Below are 18216 nucleotides of genomic sequence, written 5' to 3'. Positions count from 1 at the left end.
AAATTAAAAAAAAAAAAGAATGAGAGCTCTTCAGGCAATTTGGATGATGCAACTTCCTGTTGAACCAGTGACGTGGAATATTTCAAATATGTTATAGGGGTGAATGTGTTCAGGTAGTGGGGTTGTAGGTACTAAAAGGTTAATTTTTCATAACATGTAATGGAAGAGTCTTGGAAAATTATATTTCAAGCAGGATATGTTAAATGGATTTACACATTAAGGCAAAAAAAATATATATATATATATATATATATATATATATATATATATATATATGTATATGTATATGTATATATATATGTATATATATATATATGTGTGTTTGTGTATATATATGTGTGTATATATATATATATATATATATATATATATATATATATATATATATATATAAGTATTTTAATGATTATATTTCAAGGTAAAGTGGTAAAGTGTAGTTATACTGTAGTATGTAAAAATGCTGTTTTTGAAGTGCTGTAGGTTTTATTAATCTTGTCAGTTTATTGTCAGACATATGCTTATAGGTTATTGTGAAGAACACTTCACCTATGTTTAAATGGCTTTTAGTACTTTTCATATACTACATATTTGTAAATAAAGCCTAATATCAGCGGGACAGAAATGGCATTAAAGTGACACATATTCTCTCTCTCTCTCTCTCTCTCTCTCTCTCTCACACACACACATACACTATTTACTCATTTTTTTTTACCAAAGCAAAGCTCTCTGTTGTAGCTTTTAGTCTGCATGGCAGGTCTGTGGTTCTCTGTGGAGCCTCAGTCATCTGCCACCCTTCTGCTGGGAAAAGTGCAGCAGCATCAGTACCGTGGATCAGATCATAATATAATGGTGGGAACTCTCAGGCTGTACTGTATTCAGCTGATATATCTGTGTGTGTGTGTGTGTGTGTGCGTATGTGTGTCCACTTCACTCCCGCGCTGCTGCAGTCTCGCGCACGCAATCCCTGCCCGCCCGGTTGCCATAGTTACCCGGGTCACATGCGCGGCTTTCCCGTGGCCAGCGGCGTAAAAAAAAAAAAAAAAAAAAAAAAAAAGAGGATGCTCTCTGTCGGATTCTCTGCCATTTTCATGTGGACGAATTAGATAAAGGACCGCCATCGAAAACAAATGGAAATAGGCGCCATATGGGACTGTGAGAGGAGGTCCATCACTCGTTGTGTCGATATTGTTCCAGGTTCGTCTGGCGTCGGTTCCGTTCCCTTCAGCTGACGCGAGAGCGCACACACGGAGCTTCATCAGCCGAGCCCTGCCTGCATTTTGCACGTCTTCCTCTGGAGCCCTGCTATCAGGAATGAGTATAGAAATCCCCGAGGGCTTGACGGAGCTTTTACAGAGCTTTACGGTGGAGGTGTTGAGGAATCAGCCGCGGGATCTTTTGGAGTTCGCCCTGCAGTATTTCACCCAGCTGAAGGAGAACGAAGCGAGGGCGGCCGCTTTCGGCAATGAGCAGCATCCGGCTCTGCGCGCAGGCAAAGCCGTTAACTTCATCGAGGAGGCCATGCAGATCGACTCAGAGAACGGAGAGGACGAGGATGACGATGAGGAATTCGTAGGTAACAGACTGGGGTGCTTGACATGTTCCTATTTCGCATCATAACGTACCTAGATGGCATTTACGCGCTGCAGTCAGTGCGCTTGGCAATATCACTACGCTGCACTGCATGTGATCTGTGAACGCACAGTGCGTGGTGTGCCTCAAATGTTTCCCATCCTAAACACTGGAGAATGATCAATAATGCAAGATGAAAGTGAATTACAGGCTGTCATGGTGCGCGACCGACCAGTCCAATTCGCCTGTATTTTATTCACTGAAAATGAAATAGAAGTGTGGCTGCGTCTGCGTAAAATAGTGCCTATGGGGGCGTGCTGTTTTGACATGCTTTATAGCACGGTAATAGGCTTTACAATTCTGCACGCAGCCTATGGTTTTAGATGGCTAAATATGGTGTAAATGTGGCTTAAATATACAAGCAGGCATGCGGAGATGAAGATCTACTACAGATCTTGCTCAGCAGCATCCTGCAACATCACCAGCCTCCATCCACTGAGCCTCTAAAACAGGGTTGCCAGGTCTGTTTGAGAAATGCACCCTCAATTGCCAATCAAAAACAGGACAATACAGAAATCCAAAGACTGTCCTTCCCATATTTTGTACACTAAGAAGTATATTGTATAATACATTATGTAACAGCATTACTAACAACGTGCACTTCTGTAGCCTGTTATTTCATATAATTGACACAAAATCAGCTATGAGAAAGTCAGAGTAGATTTGATTTCACTGTAGCTGATTTTACTTTACTGTAGTAACCTTACCACATTTCTGCTGCTACACCATTTTCACCTGTTAATTCACTACACTTTAATCACAATCACAGTACAGGAGTGTAAAACTCAGGTTTCCACACAATACACTACGATTTCGCTTCTTAAGGCAATGATTCGATATTTGACGATACCAATGAATATGCCACCATACGATGCAAATCGATTTAGTAATCTCCAATTAATATGTGACCAGCTTTGTTCAGAATATAGGATAGGCCTATCATTAATTCATGTTGATGATGTAGAGATGTACTGTTTTAGAAGTATTGATATGGGAAAATCACCTTGCAAGCCTATTTACGCCTCACGATAATTATCGATTTATAGTCAGTGATAATTGATAATAATTGATTTATGATTGTTGCCTTTTAAATTGATGAATTGTTTGAATCATATGATTGTTACAGCCCTGGGGCATGCATCTGTAACAGTACTGTTTGCATTTTTGTTTTAAATCAGCTACCTAACTGACCTGCAGAAGATTAATGTCACTTAATGAATGCAAAGGCACAACCTCCAACCCATAAATGTAAAAATTAACTCGAAGCAGCAGTTCAAAAGTAGCCCCTATCCGTGGGAGCCCTGTGGACCTGGCAACACTGCTGTAAAGGGCTTTGGACCTTTCATGAATAAGAGTCTGCTTTAATGAAGACTGAGATGGAAAAGCTATTTTGCATGTGTGATAGACACTAACCAAAAGCAGCTGCTCTCTGTGTCTCTCTGCACACACCCACACTCTTCAAAGCATTTGGCAAAACACAAAATTGCCCTCCAGGTTTTATAACCACGTATGTCAATTTGTGTGGTTCATTTTATAATAACTAGAATATGTCCATGTGTAGCTCATTTGAGAAAATTGTTCATTCACTTCAGAACAAAGGTAGCTGAATGGCATTGCTGGCTGAACATGCTAATGTAATTTTCATGAGAGGACGATTGAATCCCAGCTAAGTGTTTTTTATTGCCAATGGTGATGCTTTATTATTTCTCGGAACATGAATGGAAATTAGACAAGTATCAACTTCAAAGCAGACAGAATCCATGTTTAAATGTATTCTGGAGTAAATGATTTAAATATAATCTATGTTTCTTAGTGTTTTATGAAATTTTATTTCTGACATTATTGTCCTCTCCTCACAGCACCAGTCATAAACAGATTCATAAGACGACCTTCTGGTAAGTAATACAAGTATTTTCTGTAAAGACACTACTATTCACATGCATGCTCTAAGATAGTTAGCAAACGCTGAATGTTTTGAACAGACAAGGCAGCGGTTCTCAAACTGGGCACTGTGAAAAATCTCAGAAGTTTAAAAAATTGCTATTTAGTCATTTTTAATTTTGTAAATTTATTAATTCTGATGGGTGATGCATGGTGGTGAAGGGGGCAGGGTTGTGGCCTCACAGCTCCAAGGTCCCTGGTTCAATCCTGAGCTTGGGTTACTGTCTCTGAATTTTTTCATGTTCTCACTGTGTCTACGTGGGTTTCCACCAGTTCTCCAGTTTCTTCCCACCTCCTAAAAACATGGCAGTATTTGGAATGGCTGTGCTTCATTGCCCCTAGCTGTGAAGGAATGTGTGAATGTGTGTATAGTGCACTGCGATTCATTTAGAGTGTGTTCCTGCCTCCTGCCCAGTGTTCCTGGGATAGGCTCCGGTTCCACCGCAGCCCTGACCAGGATAGAGCACTTACTGAAGATGAATGAATGAATGAATGAATTAAATAAATGAATGAATAAATGAAATATATTAAATGAACGAATGAATTAATTACTCTATGTCCTTACATCATTCACATAAAAAAGCACCTAGCGAAACCTCTTATTCAAAGGTTTAGGAGATTTTTGATAATGATAGCATAACTGTCGGTTATGTTTAAAGCTGAAAGTGGTCAGAGCTAAGTTGAGCAGTAGAGCTAGTAACGCTTAGCTGATAGCTGGCTGCGCCCAGTTAGAAATAGCCTTAATAAAACTAGACACAAAATGCATGTTATACTTGGTGAAGTAGTGTAAACAACTAGCAATATTTTTATTATAAAGAGATAATAATAGAGAAAATGAATAGGCAACAGACACTGGTGAATCCACAGAAGTCATTCAGAAACACCTCGAGCACTGACAGCCTTCAGCCCATCAGTGACATTCGGTAATTCTATGGGGCATGATGGGACAATGCGGTGTTACACGTGACCTACCAAACCTTCTTCAGCATCAGTTTACTTACCTGGCTGACAGATTTAGTAGTGCTTTGGACCCAGGCTTGATTTGTTCAATCTCTTTGAGGACTTCAGCAGATTCACAAGTGCAAGCTCCAGGCTTGACGTCATCACACATCACTGGAGCCTGAGCAGGCTGCCTAGGAAGTGCTTTAGCTGCATGTTCAATAGCAGACTGAGATAGAGGAGGGTGACTTTTATTACACACAGTGATGGAATGAAATAAACCAGCAGGGGAAGGGGGTGTTTAAAGGATTTATTCCCAGAGTCATCTATTACACGCAAGGACAGCAGTCCTGTGTCTGACCTTGTACATTAGGAAAATCTTTGAACATTAAAAACAGGTTAAATGGAAAGGTTAGAAAGAAATGTTCAGACCACCTTTTTTGTTATATGTGTATTACATTTATAGAAATTTGTCCAACTCATTGTTAAAAGACACATAGATTATTTAGTCAGGTCTCATTTATGTAAGCCTTACACCTACCAACAAGCAAAAAATCCTCACTGATGACATTGTGTAATGCTTGTCTGGGTAGACCAATGTGCATGTAGGTTCACTAACTTTTAATGTACATTCATTAAGTTCACAAAGAATTAGTAAAGTAATTCTCACTAACAAATAGTCCCATTTTCCCACATAATCACAATTTGTCACATATCTCTAAGTACTCCTGCCCTCACTAACTACTCCTTATCCTAAAAACAAAATCCCAAAGGTCCTGTTGATCCTGTTCTCTAAGAAACAGTGTTAATGCGTAGCTATGCATCTTTTGCAATTTCCTTTAGTGTAGTGGTATTTATCTACTTTACAGTTAGGGCTGCACAAAAAAATCATATTAAAATCACTCTCAGATGGGGTCTCAGTGCAATTCAAGTCAATAACAATGTTGATTAGGCAGGTAGTCTACTCACACATGCAGTTTAAAGAAGAAAAAAGGGAAAAACAGCAAGAAACATATTTGTACTAAAATGTTTAATATTATGTACTGAATATTAAATAATGAATAAATGTACGAAATGAATGAACATGGTGTGTGAGTCATGGCTGCACGCACCGTCTCCCTCAAAACTTGCCAGTGATTTATTACATGTAGAGCGCATTTATCAAGATCGATTTTCACCCACAATTGGCTTATGAGTTGCTGTTGGCAAAAGAACAAAAACAACAAATTATTTAACTAGCCCTTAATATTGCTTGATTCCTTTTAGCTTTAGGAGAACACACTGTGCTCTTGGCACCATAATACAATTAAAGTTTTACACTAAATGGTGGTAGGATTTAGCCTATTGCAGTACAAATATTCCAGTAATTAAGTAATTCATAATACAACTGAGCTATCATTCACAAACACCTGTTAGGAAAATATAAATGTAATGTAATGTAAGAATTTAATAAATATACATCTCGTTCCTTAAAAAATTGGTCAGAGAATCTCGAGTGAGAATAGTGATCTCAATTTGAAGTAAAAAAAAAAAATCCTATTCCTTTTTCATCAATAACCATGCAGTCCTAATTACTGCATAGATATTTGTTACAGAGCACTTATTCATATTTCATGTGTGTGTCATAAATGATCTGTTTTCAAAGACCCAAACAGCATGTGTACAAAAAGACCAAAATAACCCCACCAAATAACATCTACACTCTATACTAAAACATACAGTATATTATTATAAAATAAAAATATATTATATTATTATTAATATAATTTAGTCCAGTAATTTAGGTCTAGTCAAGTAACGGTGTATTAACATTAAACATTAGAACTGAAATGTTCCAACAATTGACCTTTTTTTGTCCGTAACCAAAACTGCAGAAATTGCAGATTGCAGGTCAGACCTGACACATCATTTAAAATAAATATTTTTTGTTATGGGACAGACATAGGAGGATGCTTATCTGTATTCATTTTTTAATCTATTTTTATACATTGTATTTAATTAGGATAGCTGGAAATGACATTAAATGAAAAGATACAATGTGGCACAATATGGCTACAAAGATTGTACACTCTCGTTATGTCTTTTTTCCCCTATTTTGTCCCTAACTTGATCATTTGGCAATTCCCACCCACTAGCCAGCTCTCCCATATCACACGACAGCTACCATATGAGAAGGGTGACGCACTTGGAGGAACGCGCTATCTGCCCTGTTCTACATACATGAGCTCACAGATGCCTGTGAATGGCTAGTGTCGCTGTGACTGACAGCACTTTAGGTGTTTTTTTAATAGTGAAAAATAAGCGGTGTGTTCAAGCCAGTAATGAAGTAGCAATTATTACTTGACAGATGAGCTCATGCCAGTGCATTACACTATTTAAAAGATGGAAACACACAGTTTCTGCTGGCCCAATAAGTGCAGTTAGGCAAATGTGTAATAATCATGACAAGTCTACAAATGAAGATATGAAATTTCAGTCTTATTCATTCCCCTTGAATTTATTATTATTATTATTATTATTATTATTATTATTATTATTATTATATTTTTTAATATAGACATTTTATGGTATAAACTTTAACTGCTAACATACACAAATAGGTTACTGGACAGTTAACTATGTACTATAACAAAACTATAAAGCGAATAATGTATTATTTTATACTAATTTACTAAAACTTGGTTTAAAAAAATAGATAGTTGTGGTTTGCTTTGTTTTGTGTTGTGCCTTAGAACACCTTTACTCATGATAAAATCACTGTAACTCATGGGCTGTCGTGGCTCACTGCTTTAATCTACAAGCTTTAGCTTGATTGAATAAGTTACAGAATAACTAAATATTACTGCATTTTATAACAAACTATGATTAAAAATAGTTCAAAGTCTTTGACTGAGAATAATGAGTAAAATATGCTATATGCTAATATATTATATCAAGAAACATCACAAAAATGTCACATATGCCAACTACATATATATGTATTGAAATATTTGGAATTATGGAACCCAGTGATTATTTATGATCATGTCAAATAATCCAGATAAGATTAAATGATTGTGATTACAGGATTATGTAATAACTGACAGGCCTTTCCCCATCACTCTTGATCTGCAGTGCTTGTCATGCTACAAGGCTTATCAGTGTTGCAGGATGAGAGTCATATTGTGCAGCATTTAGCGAATCAATAATACCAGTACTTTAACAGTCTACAGAACTTCTAGACCACTAGCAGTTATGCGAAGTTGTCTAGAATGAATTGTCTAGAGTTAAACGTGCATTTGTGTGTGCTGCTTTGATTAGTGCAATTAGAAGCTTCTGTTAGAAGCTTCTGTTCTATAGAAGTTTTAAAAAGTAGCCTGAATGCTGGAGCAATCATTGACAGAGTCTCAGCTCTTCAAGCATCTAACTGACTTGAACATCTGTTTTAAGACACTGAGACCTTATGTCCTGGATTGCTAAACTAAACGAATGATCAGTGTACACAGGATCCGTAACTCTTAATCGACTGATTTTTGCAGTTAAACACATTTCACCATGGCTGAGTTTAAAGTAGGTTTGGTTTGGAGCTCATATTCAGGCCATGGGAGGGATATTGATCCAGACAGTGTATGCTCCTGTCATGCTCTTTGCTGGTAATAATAGTAGGAACACCGGGGGCGTGTGGCAGGGGAGAGCAAATGGGCCTCTCATCTCAACACAGTGCGTGTAATAGAGGAAAGAGGGAGACAAAAGACAGACAAAAAGAAAATGAGTCTCATGATACCAAAGAGAACAAAGGGATCAGGCAGACTTGTTCAATATTTTGAGAGCACACTGGTGAGCATGGTGAGCTAAGGTGGTCGTTCTGGTTTTGATGATTTTTTATTTTCCAGGCTCAGATACACTCACCTAAACCACCACGAGGACTGAAGGCCATGCCTTTGTGTACACAGCAAGCTCATAAGTGTGCTTCTCTTTTTTTCTCTTGTTTGTCCAAACCCAGTGTGTGCAGAGGCCTTCAACCCAGATGAGGATGAAGAGGACAAGGAGCCCAGGGTGAGACACTGTTGGTGTTTGTAGTAAAACTGTAACATTGCTGTGATGCTGTTACTACACAATCATTGAGGCAAAACAGGGAGGCTTAAAACCAGGCCACCTTCCTTTAATTTGTGTAATTTGCTGTACATTAGTGTAAAAAAAACCACCTTTTTTTCTGAATGTTCTTACTGTCATTGCAGGTGACTTACCCAAAAACAGATGAACAGAGACAAAGACTACAGGAGGCCTGCAAGGACATACTTCTTTTTAAAAATCTTGACCAGGTAAAGACATTTTTTGTTAACATTTTGCTTTGCATCTTGCCACCTTATTATCATGTTCTCTACTGTATATAATTACACATTAGTTAAGGTGTACTAAAGATGTTAAAGTGATAATACTGGCTTGGTAATACCCAAGTTAACGTTTTATGTTGGCTAATTGAAAGGCTGTGGGATACAGGGGATGGATTAAATAGCAAATAAAAAAACTACATAGTCTAAGAGGAAAACCAGCATTTCAGTTTTAAGGAGTGTGTGGGAGGACGTAATAATATTATCAGCTGTGCGGTTGAGAACTGCTTGCTGGAGGCAGCAATCGCAAAAACTCAGCAGGATGGTGAACATTTTAGTGATTCTGCAGTAATGCACAGTAAACAGCAAAAAAACCCAGTAAAATTTCAGTATAATCCTTTTACAAGGATTCACTTGTCTATGGCAACATTTTCTCTGTTATGCTGCTGCTTAACTTGTTTGGGTAGTGATGGCTTAGTGGTTAAGGCTCTGTCTTACCTAATCAAAAGGTTGAGGGTTCAAGCTCTAGCTACTATAACCCTATCTACTCCAGTATCATGGCTGACCCCACTTTCCTAACAAGATGGGATAGGCAAAGAAAAGTACATACATTTCAATGTAATGTGTAATGTGCACTGTCTATCACAGGAAAAAAAAAAGAATTTAATCACTTTCTAATGATCATCACCATGAACATTTTTTGTAAAAGTGTTATATTTGACACTTTGTTGTAGAGATATTTAATTTAATTTCTAGGTCAAAATTAGGTCAAGGCCAAAAACTGAAGGTGCCATTTTTGACCATTTAGGCATCCTTAATAAACATATTTAACTGATGTTAATTATATACTTGTCTAATTTTAGCTAAGTCGAACAAACGTTGATAGATTTTACTTCACATTAATGAACTCAGAATATTCTCTATTTACTTTGACAGACAGTGAGTGTGATTCATATGTCAACTGGTTCGTCTCCTGTTTTTTGGGGAGAAAGAGGCTGCTCTTTTGCTATATTTTTGAGTAAAAATCTGTACTAAGGTAGTCTGATGTTAAATACCAGAGCTCCTATACAAAATGTGTAAAGATTGGCAGATCTGGTATTGCTGGTGGAGTAAACATCACTGGACATTCTGGCAATGTACTATCGTGTAAAGCCTTTTAATTCATTATATCACACAACCATACTAAGTGACTAAATCACAATTACAAACACCACTGCACAGGGTATATTAAGTTGATTGCCATCTAATAGCATGCATCAGCTGTAAAAGTGCACTTTAATATGTGAGATTTTAAAGCAACGAGTCTACAGAGGCAAAATAGTGGAAAATTATTAAATGATTTAAATGGAACACTCAAAATAAGCAGTAGGAGTGGGTAATATGACGAAAATCAAATGTCAATACTAGATATTTCTGTGATACATTACATGCATCACAATATATAGGTTTGCTATATACAGTATTTAAAACTGAAAAGAGGAAAAAATTCTGGACAAAATATTAACATTTTACAATCTGAAAGATTCAGTACCGAAATCAGCTGCATCCAAAGTTTGTAATTGTTATGTTTTTTTTTAAGTGTATTATGAAATAAATTATAATGAAATTTTTAGGCAAATGTTTAATAATCCTGACAAGCCTACAAATGAAGATATGAGATTTCAGACCTATTCATGCCCCTTATTAGGCCTGTCACAGATCTGAAGTTATGTGATGAATTGTCATTAATGTAATTGTGATTACTTTAAAGCACAACATATTCATATAAAAATTATTATTATTATTATTATTATTATTATTATTATTGTATACATTATAATTGCTAATATACACAAATAGGTTACTGGACAGTTAACTATGCACTATAATAAAACTTGATCTAGAGCTTCAGTTAATGTTAAGATCAAAGGTCTGAATAGGAAAAAAGTGATCTAAGTGACTTTGACCTTGGCATGGTTGTGGGTGACAGAGCAGTTTGAGTATATCAGAAAAATCTGATCTCCGGGGATTTTCAGAGATAACAGTCTCTAGGGTTTACATAGAATAGTGTGAAAAACAAAAAACATCCAGTGAGCAGCAGTACTGTGAGTGGAAACACCATGTTAATGTGAAATGTCAAAGGAAAATGCACTGGTTTATTAAACAGTAAGTAGAGCAGAGGTATCTCAGTGGTTAAGGTGTTGAACTACTGATAAGGTCATCAGTTCAAATCCTGGTGCTGCCACTACTGGGCCCTTGAACAAGGCCCTTAACCCTTAACTGTTCAGTTGTATGAAAATGACATAAATGTAAGTTGCTCTGGATAAGGGTGACTGCCAAATGCCATACATGTAAGTTAAAAAAACACTCTTTGCAACAGATGTAAGCAGAAAAGCATGTCTGAATGTACAGTTTTACCCAACTTCAGAATGGGGTTCCTAATAATTTGGTTGATGAGTGTATCTTAGAAGAACAGCATGAGTTGCATGAGTTTACCCCTTGTGACAAATAGCTTAAAACAAAATTCTTAAACAAATAGCTTAAAACAAAATAGCTAAAAAAAGCATAGGTCTACCTTCTGTCACAGCAAGCTAACATTTAACTAGCTAACTAGTCACTGACTATCAATGTTGGTCTTTACTTTAATTTTACATTCAGTTATAGCTGCTAGATAGCCTAGGCTTCTGTATAGCCTAATAATGTCAATTATGCAGCCAGTTGCAGTTTTACCACATAGACATATGGAATATGTTGGTCTATAATGGTATGGGAAACCATCTCATGTAAATCATTAGGTGCAGTGCTTGCTTTAGATGATCATATAACAACCAACAAATATGAGGCAGCTATACAGGACGAAGTGCGCTGTATGGTGCAAAAATTACAGGGTGATAATGCCCCTCACATACACTGCCAAAATTATTCAGGAGTGGTTTGAAGAACACTCTAATCACCCAATATAATCAGTAAATCTTTATGGGAAGTTCAGGAGCACAGCCTTCTTTATTCCTCAAAAACCTGGAAAATTTTCTTCTTGAAGAATTACAAAACATTCAGGACTTGTATTCCAAGAATTAATGCAGTTTTGCAGGCTATTCCTTTTTAGGTCCTTGATATTATTATATTGTTACATGTTTCCATGTTAAGGATGTAACAATAGTACACTGAGTGTTATGACTGGAGCTGGAAGTGTGTGAAATGGTAGATTGGTATCAGATTTTCCATTCTGATCCACAAATATACTGTATATTATGTGGTAAATGTGTGTGATGTTGGCTGACATGCCACAGATCACGCATGTGAATATAAGAGACAGCTCAGAGTTTAGAAGCTCATGTTATAAGCCTGATTGTCAAGTAATTCTAGCATCATGTCAGTGTATACTGTGTTTGCTATTATAATTTTTTTGCAGGAGCAAATGTCCCAAGTTCTGGATGCCATGTTTGAGAAGACAGTTTCTACTGGCGAACACATCATTGATCAAGATGATGACGGAGACAACTTTTATGTCATTGAAAGGTGGGGATCCCGTGATTTCTGGTTCATGAGCAACATACAATTATGTAACTTTCTCAATGTTGTATTAAATTGCTTCATTGCTAAATTCATCCAGAGGGACTTTTGACATCCTTGTGAAGTCAGAGGGCACCACAAGAACAGTGGGCTCGTATGACAATCGTGGGAGTTTCGGGGAGCTGGCGCTGATGTATAACACCCCACGCGCCGCCACCATTGTTGCTACCTCACCTGGCGCCCTGTGGTGCCTAGTAAGTGACCCCATGATTTATGGATTAGTGTAGATTTCTTTAATGAAGATTAATCACCATCTCCTTGGTAACAGCTAATAAAATAATCATAGTACTTTGTATGAGATATTGAAATATTCAGCAGAGATTTGGTAATATTACTATCATGAAGTTTATAAATTATGCATATTGCTTTTGGTAAAAAGTAAAAAGTGCTTTGTTGGTGTCACTTGCAGCTCCCTCTTCTGTTCTGATGATATACCAAAGACCCACAACCTAATGAGAACACTGAAATCATTTACTGGGCTCTCTAATATTGGGTGCATACACCAATCAGCCATAACATTAAAACCACTGACAGGTGAAGTGAATAACATTGATTATCTTGTTACAATGACACCTGTCAAGGGGTGGGATATATTAGGCAGCAAGTGAACAGTCAGTTCTCAAAGTTGATGTGTTGGATGCAGGAAAAATGGACAAGTGTAAGGATCTGAGCGACTTTGACAAGGGCCAAATTGTGATGGCTAGACGACTAGGTCAGAGCATCTCCAAAACGGCAGGTCTTGTGGGGTGTTTCCGGTATGCAGTGGTTAGTACCTACCAAAAGCGGTCCAAGGAAGGACAACCGGTGAACCGGCGACAGGGTCGTGGGCACCCAAGGCTCACTGATGCGCGTGGGGAGGGTCCATCAGGCTAGCCCGTCTGGTCCAATCCCACAGGAGGGCTACTGTAGCACAAAATGCTGAAAAAGTTAATGCTGGCTAAGATAGAAAGGTGACGGAACACACAGTGCATCGCAGCTTGTTGCGTATGGGGCTGCGTAGCAGCAAACCGGTCAGAGTGTCCATGCTGAGCCTTGTCCACCCCTGAAAGTGCCTACAATTGGCATGGGAGCATCTGATGAATCATATTTTCTTTTACATCATGTAGTAGGCCAGGTGTGTGTGTCGCTTCCCTGGGGAAGAGATGTCACCAGGATGCACTATGGTAAGAAGGCAAGCCGGCGGAGACAGTGTGATGCTATGGGCAATGTTCTGCTTTGTGTGGATGTTACTTTGACATGAACCACCTACCTAAACATTGTTGCAGACCAAGTACACTTCTGCATGGAAACGGTATTCCCTAATGGCAGTGGCCTCTTTCAGCAGGATAATGCGCCCTTCCACACTGCAAAAATTGTTCAGGAATGGTTTGAGGAACATGACAAAGAGTTCAAGCACTCCAAATTCTCCAGATCTCATTGTCATCGAGCATCTGTGGGATGTTCTGGACAAACAAGTCCGATCCATGGAGGACTCACCTTGCAACTTACAGGACTTAAAGGATCTACGGCTAACGTCTTGGTGCCAGATACCACAGCACACTTTCAGAGGTCTTGTGGAGTCCATGCCTTGGTGGTGGGTCAGAGCTGTTTTGTTGGCACAAGGGGGACCTACACAATATTAGGCAAGTGGGTTTAGTGTTATGGCTGATTGATGTATGTCTGGGTTACCTAAAGCAGTGGTTTTCAAAGTGGGTTTTAAAAAAAAATCATTATCAGGTTTATTATATTTGTTAGACAGTTGTTCTAATTATTTGCCTGTTTGATTGATCACTTGAATTGAATGGGTTTAATACAAAATTTTGTAATTGAAAAACAAGTAGCCTATAAATAATGTCAACTAAGTCCTGATGTGTTCTGAGAAATTACAGAAATAAAAAGCTCTATCGCTGCAATACATAAAGCCTAATATTTAAATATATTCATAAAATATATCTGTGATGAAGGTGTCTGTGGAATTTATAGTTAAAATGCTGCAAAGGTTTATCTAAAGAAAACCTTTTTGCATTTGCATGTTAAATGAGACACATTGCCTACCTAAGTAAACTTAAGTAGTGACTATAGGTAAAGAGATTAGCATCATAAGAAAAGGGTGAAGACTTATAGTGAGTTAAATGCAGGTTATCGGCTCATGAATATTACTTTCTAGAGCTTCATAGAGTTCAAGTGGTAGATTCAGGATTTATTCCCATTCAGGGGACACAGAAAATAAATGCATTACTTAGATTTTAACTGTAGGCAACTTGTCAATGTTTGTGACTGCAGGACCGATTAACATTCAGAAGGATCATTGTAAAAAACAATGCCAAGAAGAGGAAAATGTATGAAGCTTTCATTGAGACCCTTCCACTGCTCACATCTTTGGAGGTCTGAGGCATTTCCTTTTCCTACAGTGTGTTTATAAACAACAATACAGGAACACTTTTAACCATTTGTTTCCTTTCAGGTCTCAGAAAGAATGAAGGTGGTGGATGTCTTGTCATCCAAAGTGTACAACGATGGAGAGCAGATCATTGCACAAGTTAGCTCTATTCTCATGACCTCCAAACATACAGATTGTTACCATTTAGAAAAGTTAGTGGTTGTACTGGTACAGAATGTTAGTTAGGTTGTACTGGTACAGAATGACACAGAACAGTATGATTCAATGTTGCATTACATGCAACCAAACATTGCACCTTACAATGTAGTCGAATAATTAAAATATTTTTTCTCTAGGGTGACCTGGCAGACTGTTTCTACATCGTAGAGTCAGGTGAGGTTAGAATCACCATGAAGAGGAACCGGGTAAGTTTTCATAATAGAAGCAATTTTGTTTAGGCTCTGATTCTGGCTAATTCTGTTCATCAGCCAACAAACTGAGACAAAATGAATTGCTGATAAATAATATTATCTACCATACTTTATATGATAAATAATGTGAATCCAAAAGTGCATATTTATGCAGAAATATTATCATGCTCCTTATCGTAGAGATTTATTTTGTTTCAGACTTATTTCATTTTTGTTAACAGAAAGTCTCACTAGACTTGCACTGAAATGTAATGGGATGCACACGTGAAATAAGGTGCAATGGCATGTCTTAACATGCCTTTTTTGATTATCTACTTCATCAGGAAGTGTTCCAACAGTGCTGAAAAAAATCAGGATTGCATAATCACTACTTTTACCATGCAAGATAACAGGTGACAAGCACAAAATTTGTAAAAAGAAATGTCTACTGATGGGGGGAAGGTGGCTTAGTGGTTAGCAGGTTTGCCTCCGTCCTGTGTGCACAGAGTTTGCATGTTCTCCCCGTGCTTTTGGGGTTTCCTCCCCCAGTTCAAAGACGTGTTGTAGGCTGAATGGCATTTCCAAAATGTCAGTAGTGTCTCCGCCTTGTGCCCCAAGTCCCTTGGGATAGGCTCCAGGCGACCCTGTGTAGGGTAAGCGGTATGGAAAATGGATGTCTGTTTACTGACAGAAGAACACTGCGCTGCCTTAATAGGTATTTACATACTCCTAATGGAGCATGTTGATGACCTGAGTCAGGAGTGTTAAAGGAGTGTTAGGAGTTTGTAAATACATTTAAAACTCAAAATTGTAGGAGAATTGTCAGCAAAGAGTGTGATGTTGTTTCCTATAGAATACATGAGAGTACTGCAAATCCAGTGAAATTATTTAGTTCAGTTTTGGTCAAAACAATATTGGTAAATTGTCCTAATTGCCAAGTAATTTTCAGTACAATTTTCAGTACAATTCACTGTAAGCCTTTCTGGGAGATTAAATGATGGTAAAGAAATTTTGTGTGGAGAATTGTTACTGGGATGTCTGTTGGCAGTTGAAAACAGATTCAGAGCATGACGAAGTGGACATCGCCACATGCACTAGAGGGCAGTACTTTGGAGAATTAGCCCTTGTTACAAACAAGCCAAGGGCCGCTTCTGCATATGCGGTGGAAAACGTCAAGTGTTTAGGTAAAACTACCGCCTTTAAATAATATTTAAATACGCAAAGACTGAGTTAGACACTGGTAGACACTGTGTTATATCATAATGGATGTAATATTCTCACTTTTTCTTGGATGCCTTTCACAGTAATGGATGTCCAGGCATTTGAGAGGTTGCTGGGGCCGTGCATGGACATCATGAAACGCAACATCGCTAACTATGAAGAGCAGTTGGTCACCCTTTTTGGGAGTCAGATGGAAATAGAAGAGTCAAGTGCATAAAATTAAAAACAAAAAAACGCTCCAATGCAACATATTGAAAAGATATAATAATGGTGAGTACAGGTCTCTCACCATTGTTCAGATGCCATATGATCATAACTTTTGAACTTCAAAGTTATTGTTTTGCATCACAAAGTGAAGCTCTGGTGTGTCAGTGATAGTGATTTTTTACATGTAGGATAAACTTAACAGGTTATGTAAGGTTTGAAAAAAAAGAGTTTCATTTTTCATTAGTAAAGTGTTTTGTTATATTGGGAATAAACTGTTTATCCAGCTATTTAGTAATGTCATTATCTCCACTGCTGTATTTTATTTTGGAGTGCTAGGATAGGATTGTTTTATTTTTTTCCAGTTATTTTTTTATTTTTGAGCTCAGGCTTTGACAGATAAAAGTTGAAATCTCCTGTCACTCATTTGTCATGTATTTCAAAAATCTTGTTTATGAATCCTGTACATTTTGAAGTACAAATGGCAATGTTCTTAACACATCTTAATTACAATATCCCCAAGTTTTGTCTTGATTAATATCTTCACAGAATGAGCAAACACACAAACATAAATTTGGTACTATACTGTCTGTGAGTGTATGAGGATGATACAAACCAAAACCTATTCATGTATAAACTTGTAATGGTTTGATTACAGAAAAGGGAAATATAAGAGTGTGTATGCAAATTGCACTTTGCTGTCAGAATCATGGAAAAAGAAAAATTGCACATTAACTTATGCTGTACACAGTAGTTTAGAATTTTAGTTCCCTCATTAATAAGGAGAATCCATGTAGTATTTTAAAGTACTGTCTCAAAGGTAGCGTATTTATTGTACATATACATTATGTTAACGTTTATTTATTAACCCCCAGTGTTTCAGAGTGTAACAAGACATATTTAATGTTCGTAAGATAGCTTTCTGTTGCCGATTATTTTCTACGGTGTGTGTGTTTTTGTTAAAAAAATAATAAGAATAATTATTATCAAATATGTTATGGCATATTACTTTATTTTACTCTAATATGCTCATTTGCCTTTAAAAGTTTTACTTCTGAACTGCAATATGTGTCACCAGTTGTAGTGCTGTTTTCCATTATTCCATCCATTACAGTATTACAGTGTCTTTGCTCCACTGGCAAGTAATCACTTTTTGAATTTTTCTTCCAATAACATTGATGAGATGAGATTTATTAATGTCTTCATAACAATGTTGCACCATGACACTGTGTGAGAGTCTACAGCTTCTGTCTCTGAGTAGCCCGCCTCAACTGTGCGCTTTCATTGTAGGATTTTCTGTTCATTGTTTTATAAGCAGTACACTCCTTAAAGACTTTAAATGCTGACCTGTGTTTATATTTATATCATTTATCTGAATTACCATGTTCAAAAGTAGCTCTTTGCATTAACTGCTCACTATTTAATGACATCCATGTAGAAAGGTCTACTCTTAATGCCAGAGGCACTAGTACTATTGTCTGTGATATTTCATTTTCCATTCAAATAAAATACAATTTTGTATTAAATTGTAGTGATGTCTGCTTTTTTGTATATCATGAATTATACTGTACAAGGCATATAATCTGCAGGATTAGGATATCTGAACTGTAGGTAAAGAATAAACCTGGACAAAGTTACAGCTGATTGCTGA

General features: G+C 37.3%; 1 protein-coding gene across 1 annotated transcript; it reads left to right on the top strand.

Moving 5' to 3' along the window:
* Positions 1-988: 988 nt before the first annotated feature.
* Positions 989-18091, top strand: LOC113530066 (cAMP-dependent protein kinase type II-beta regulatory subunit). Its single transcript, XM_026919772.3, has 11 exons — positions 989-1573; positions 3489-3524; positions 8492-8544; positions 8727-8810; positions 12211-12317; positions 12412-12565; positions 14634-14735; positions 14815-14889; positions 15087-15155; positions 16189-16324; positions 16445-18091. Exons 1-11 carry the CDS (start codon positions 1312-1314, stop codon positions 16576-16578), a joined length of 1212 nt encoding a protein of 403 aa, XP_026775573.3. The 5' UTR covers positions 989-1311; the 3' UTR covers positions 16579-18091.
* Positions 18092-18216: the final 125 nt, after the last annotated feature.

The sequence above is a fragment of the Pangasianodon hypophthalmus genome, chromosome 9 (assembly GCF_027358585.1).
Source record: "Pangasianodon hypophthalmus isolate fPanHyp1 chromosome 9, fPanHyp1.pri, whole genome shotgun sequence".
Lineage (NCBI taxonomy): Eukaryota > Metazoa > Chordata > Actinopteri > Siluriformes > Pangasiidae > Pangasianodon > Pangasianodon hypophthalmus.
Note: the sequence above shows the minus strand (reverse complement) of the source record. Positions and strands in the feature narration are given on the sequence as shown.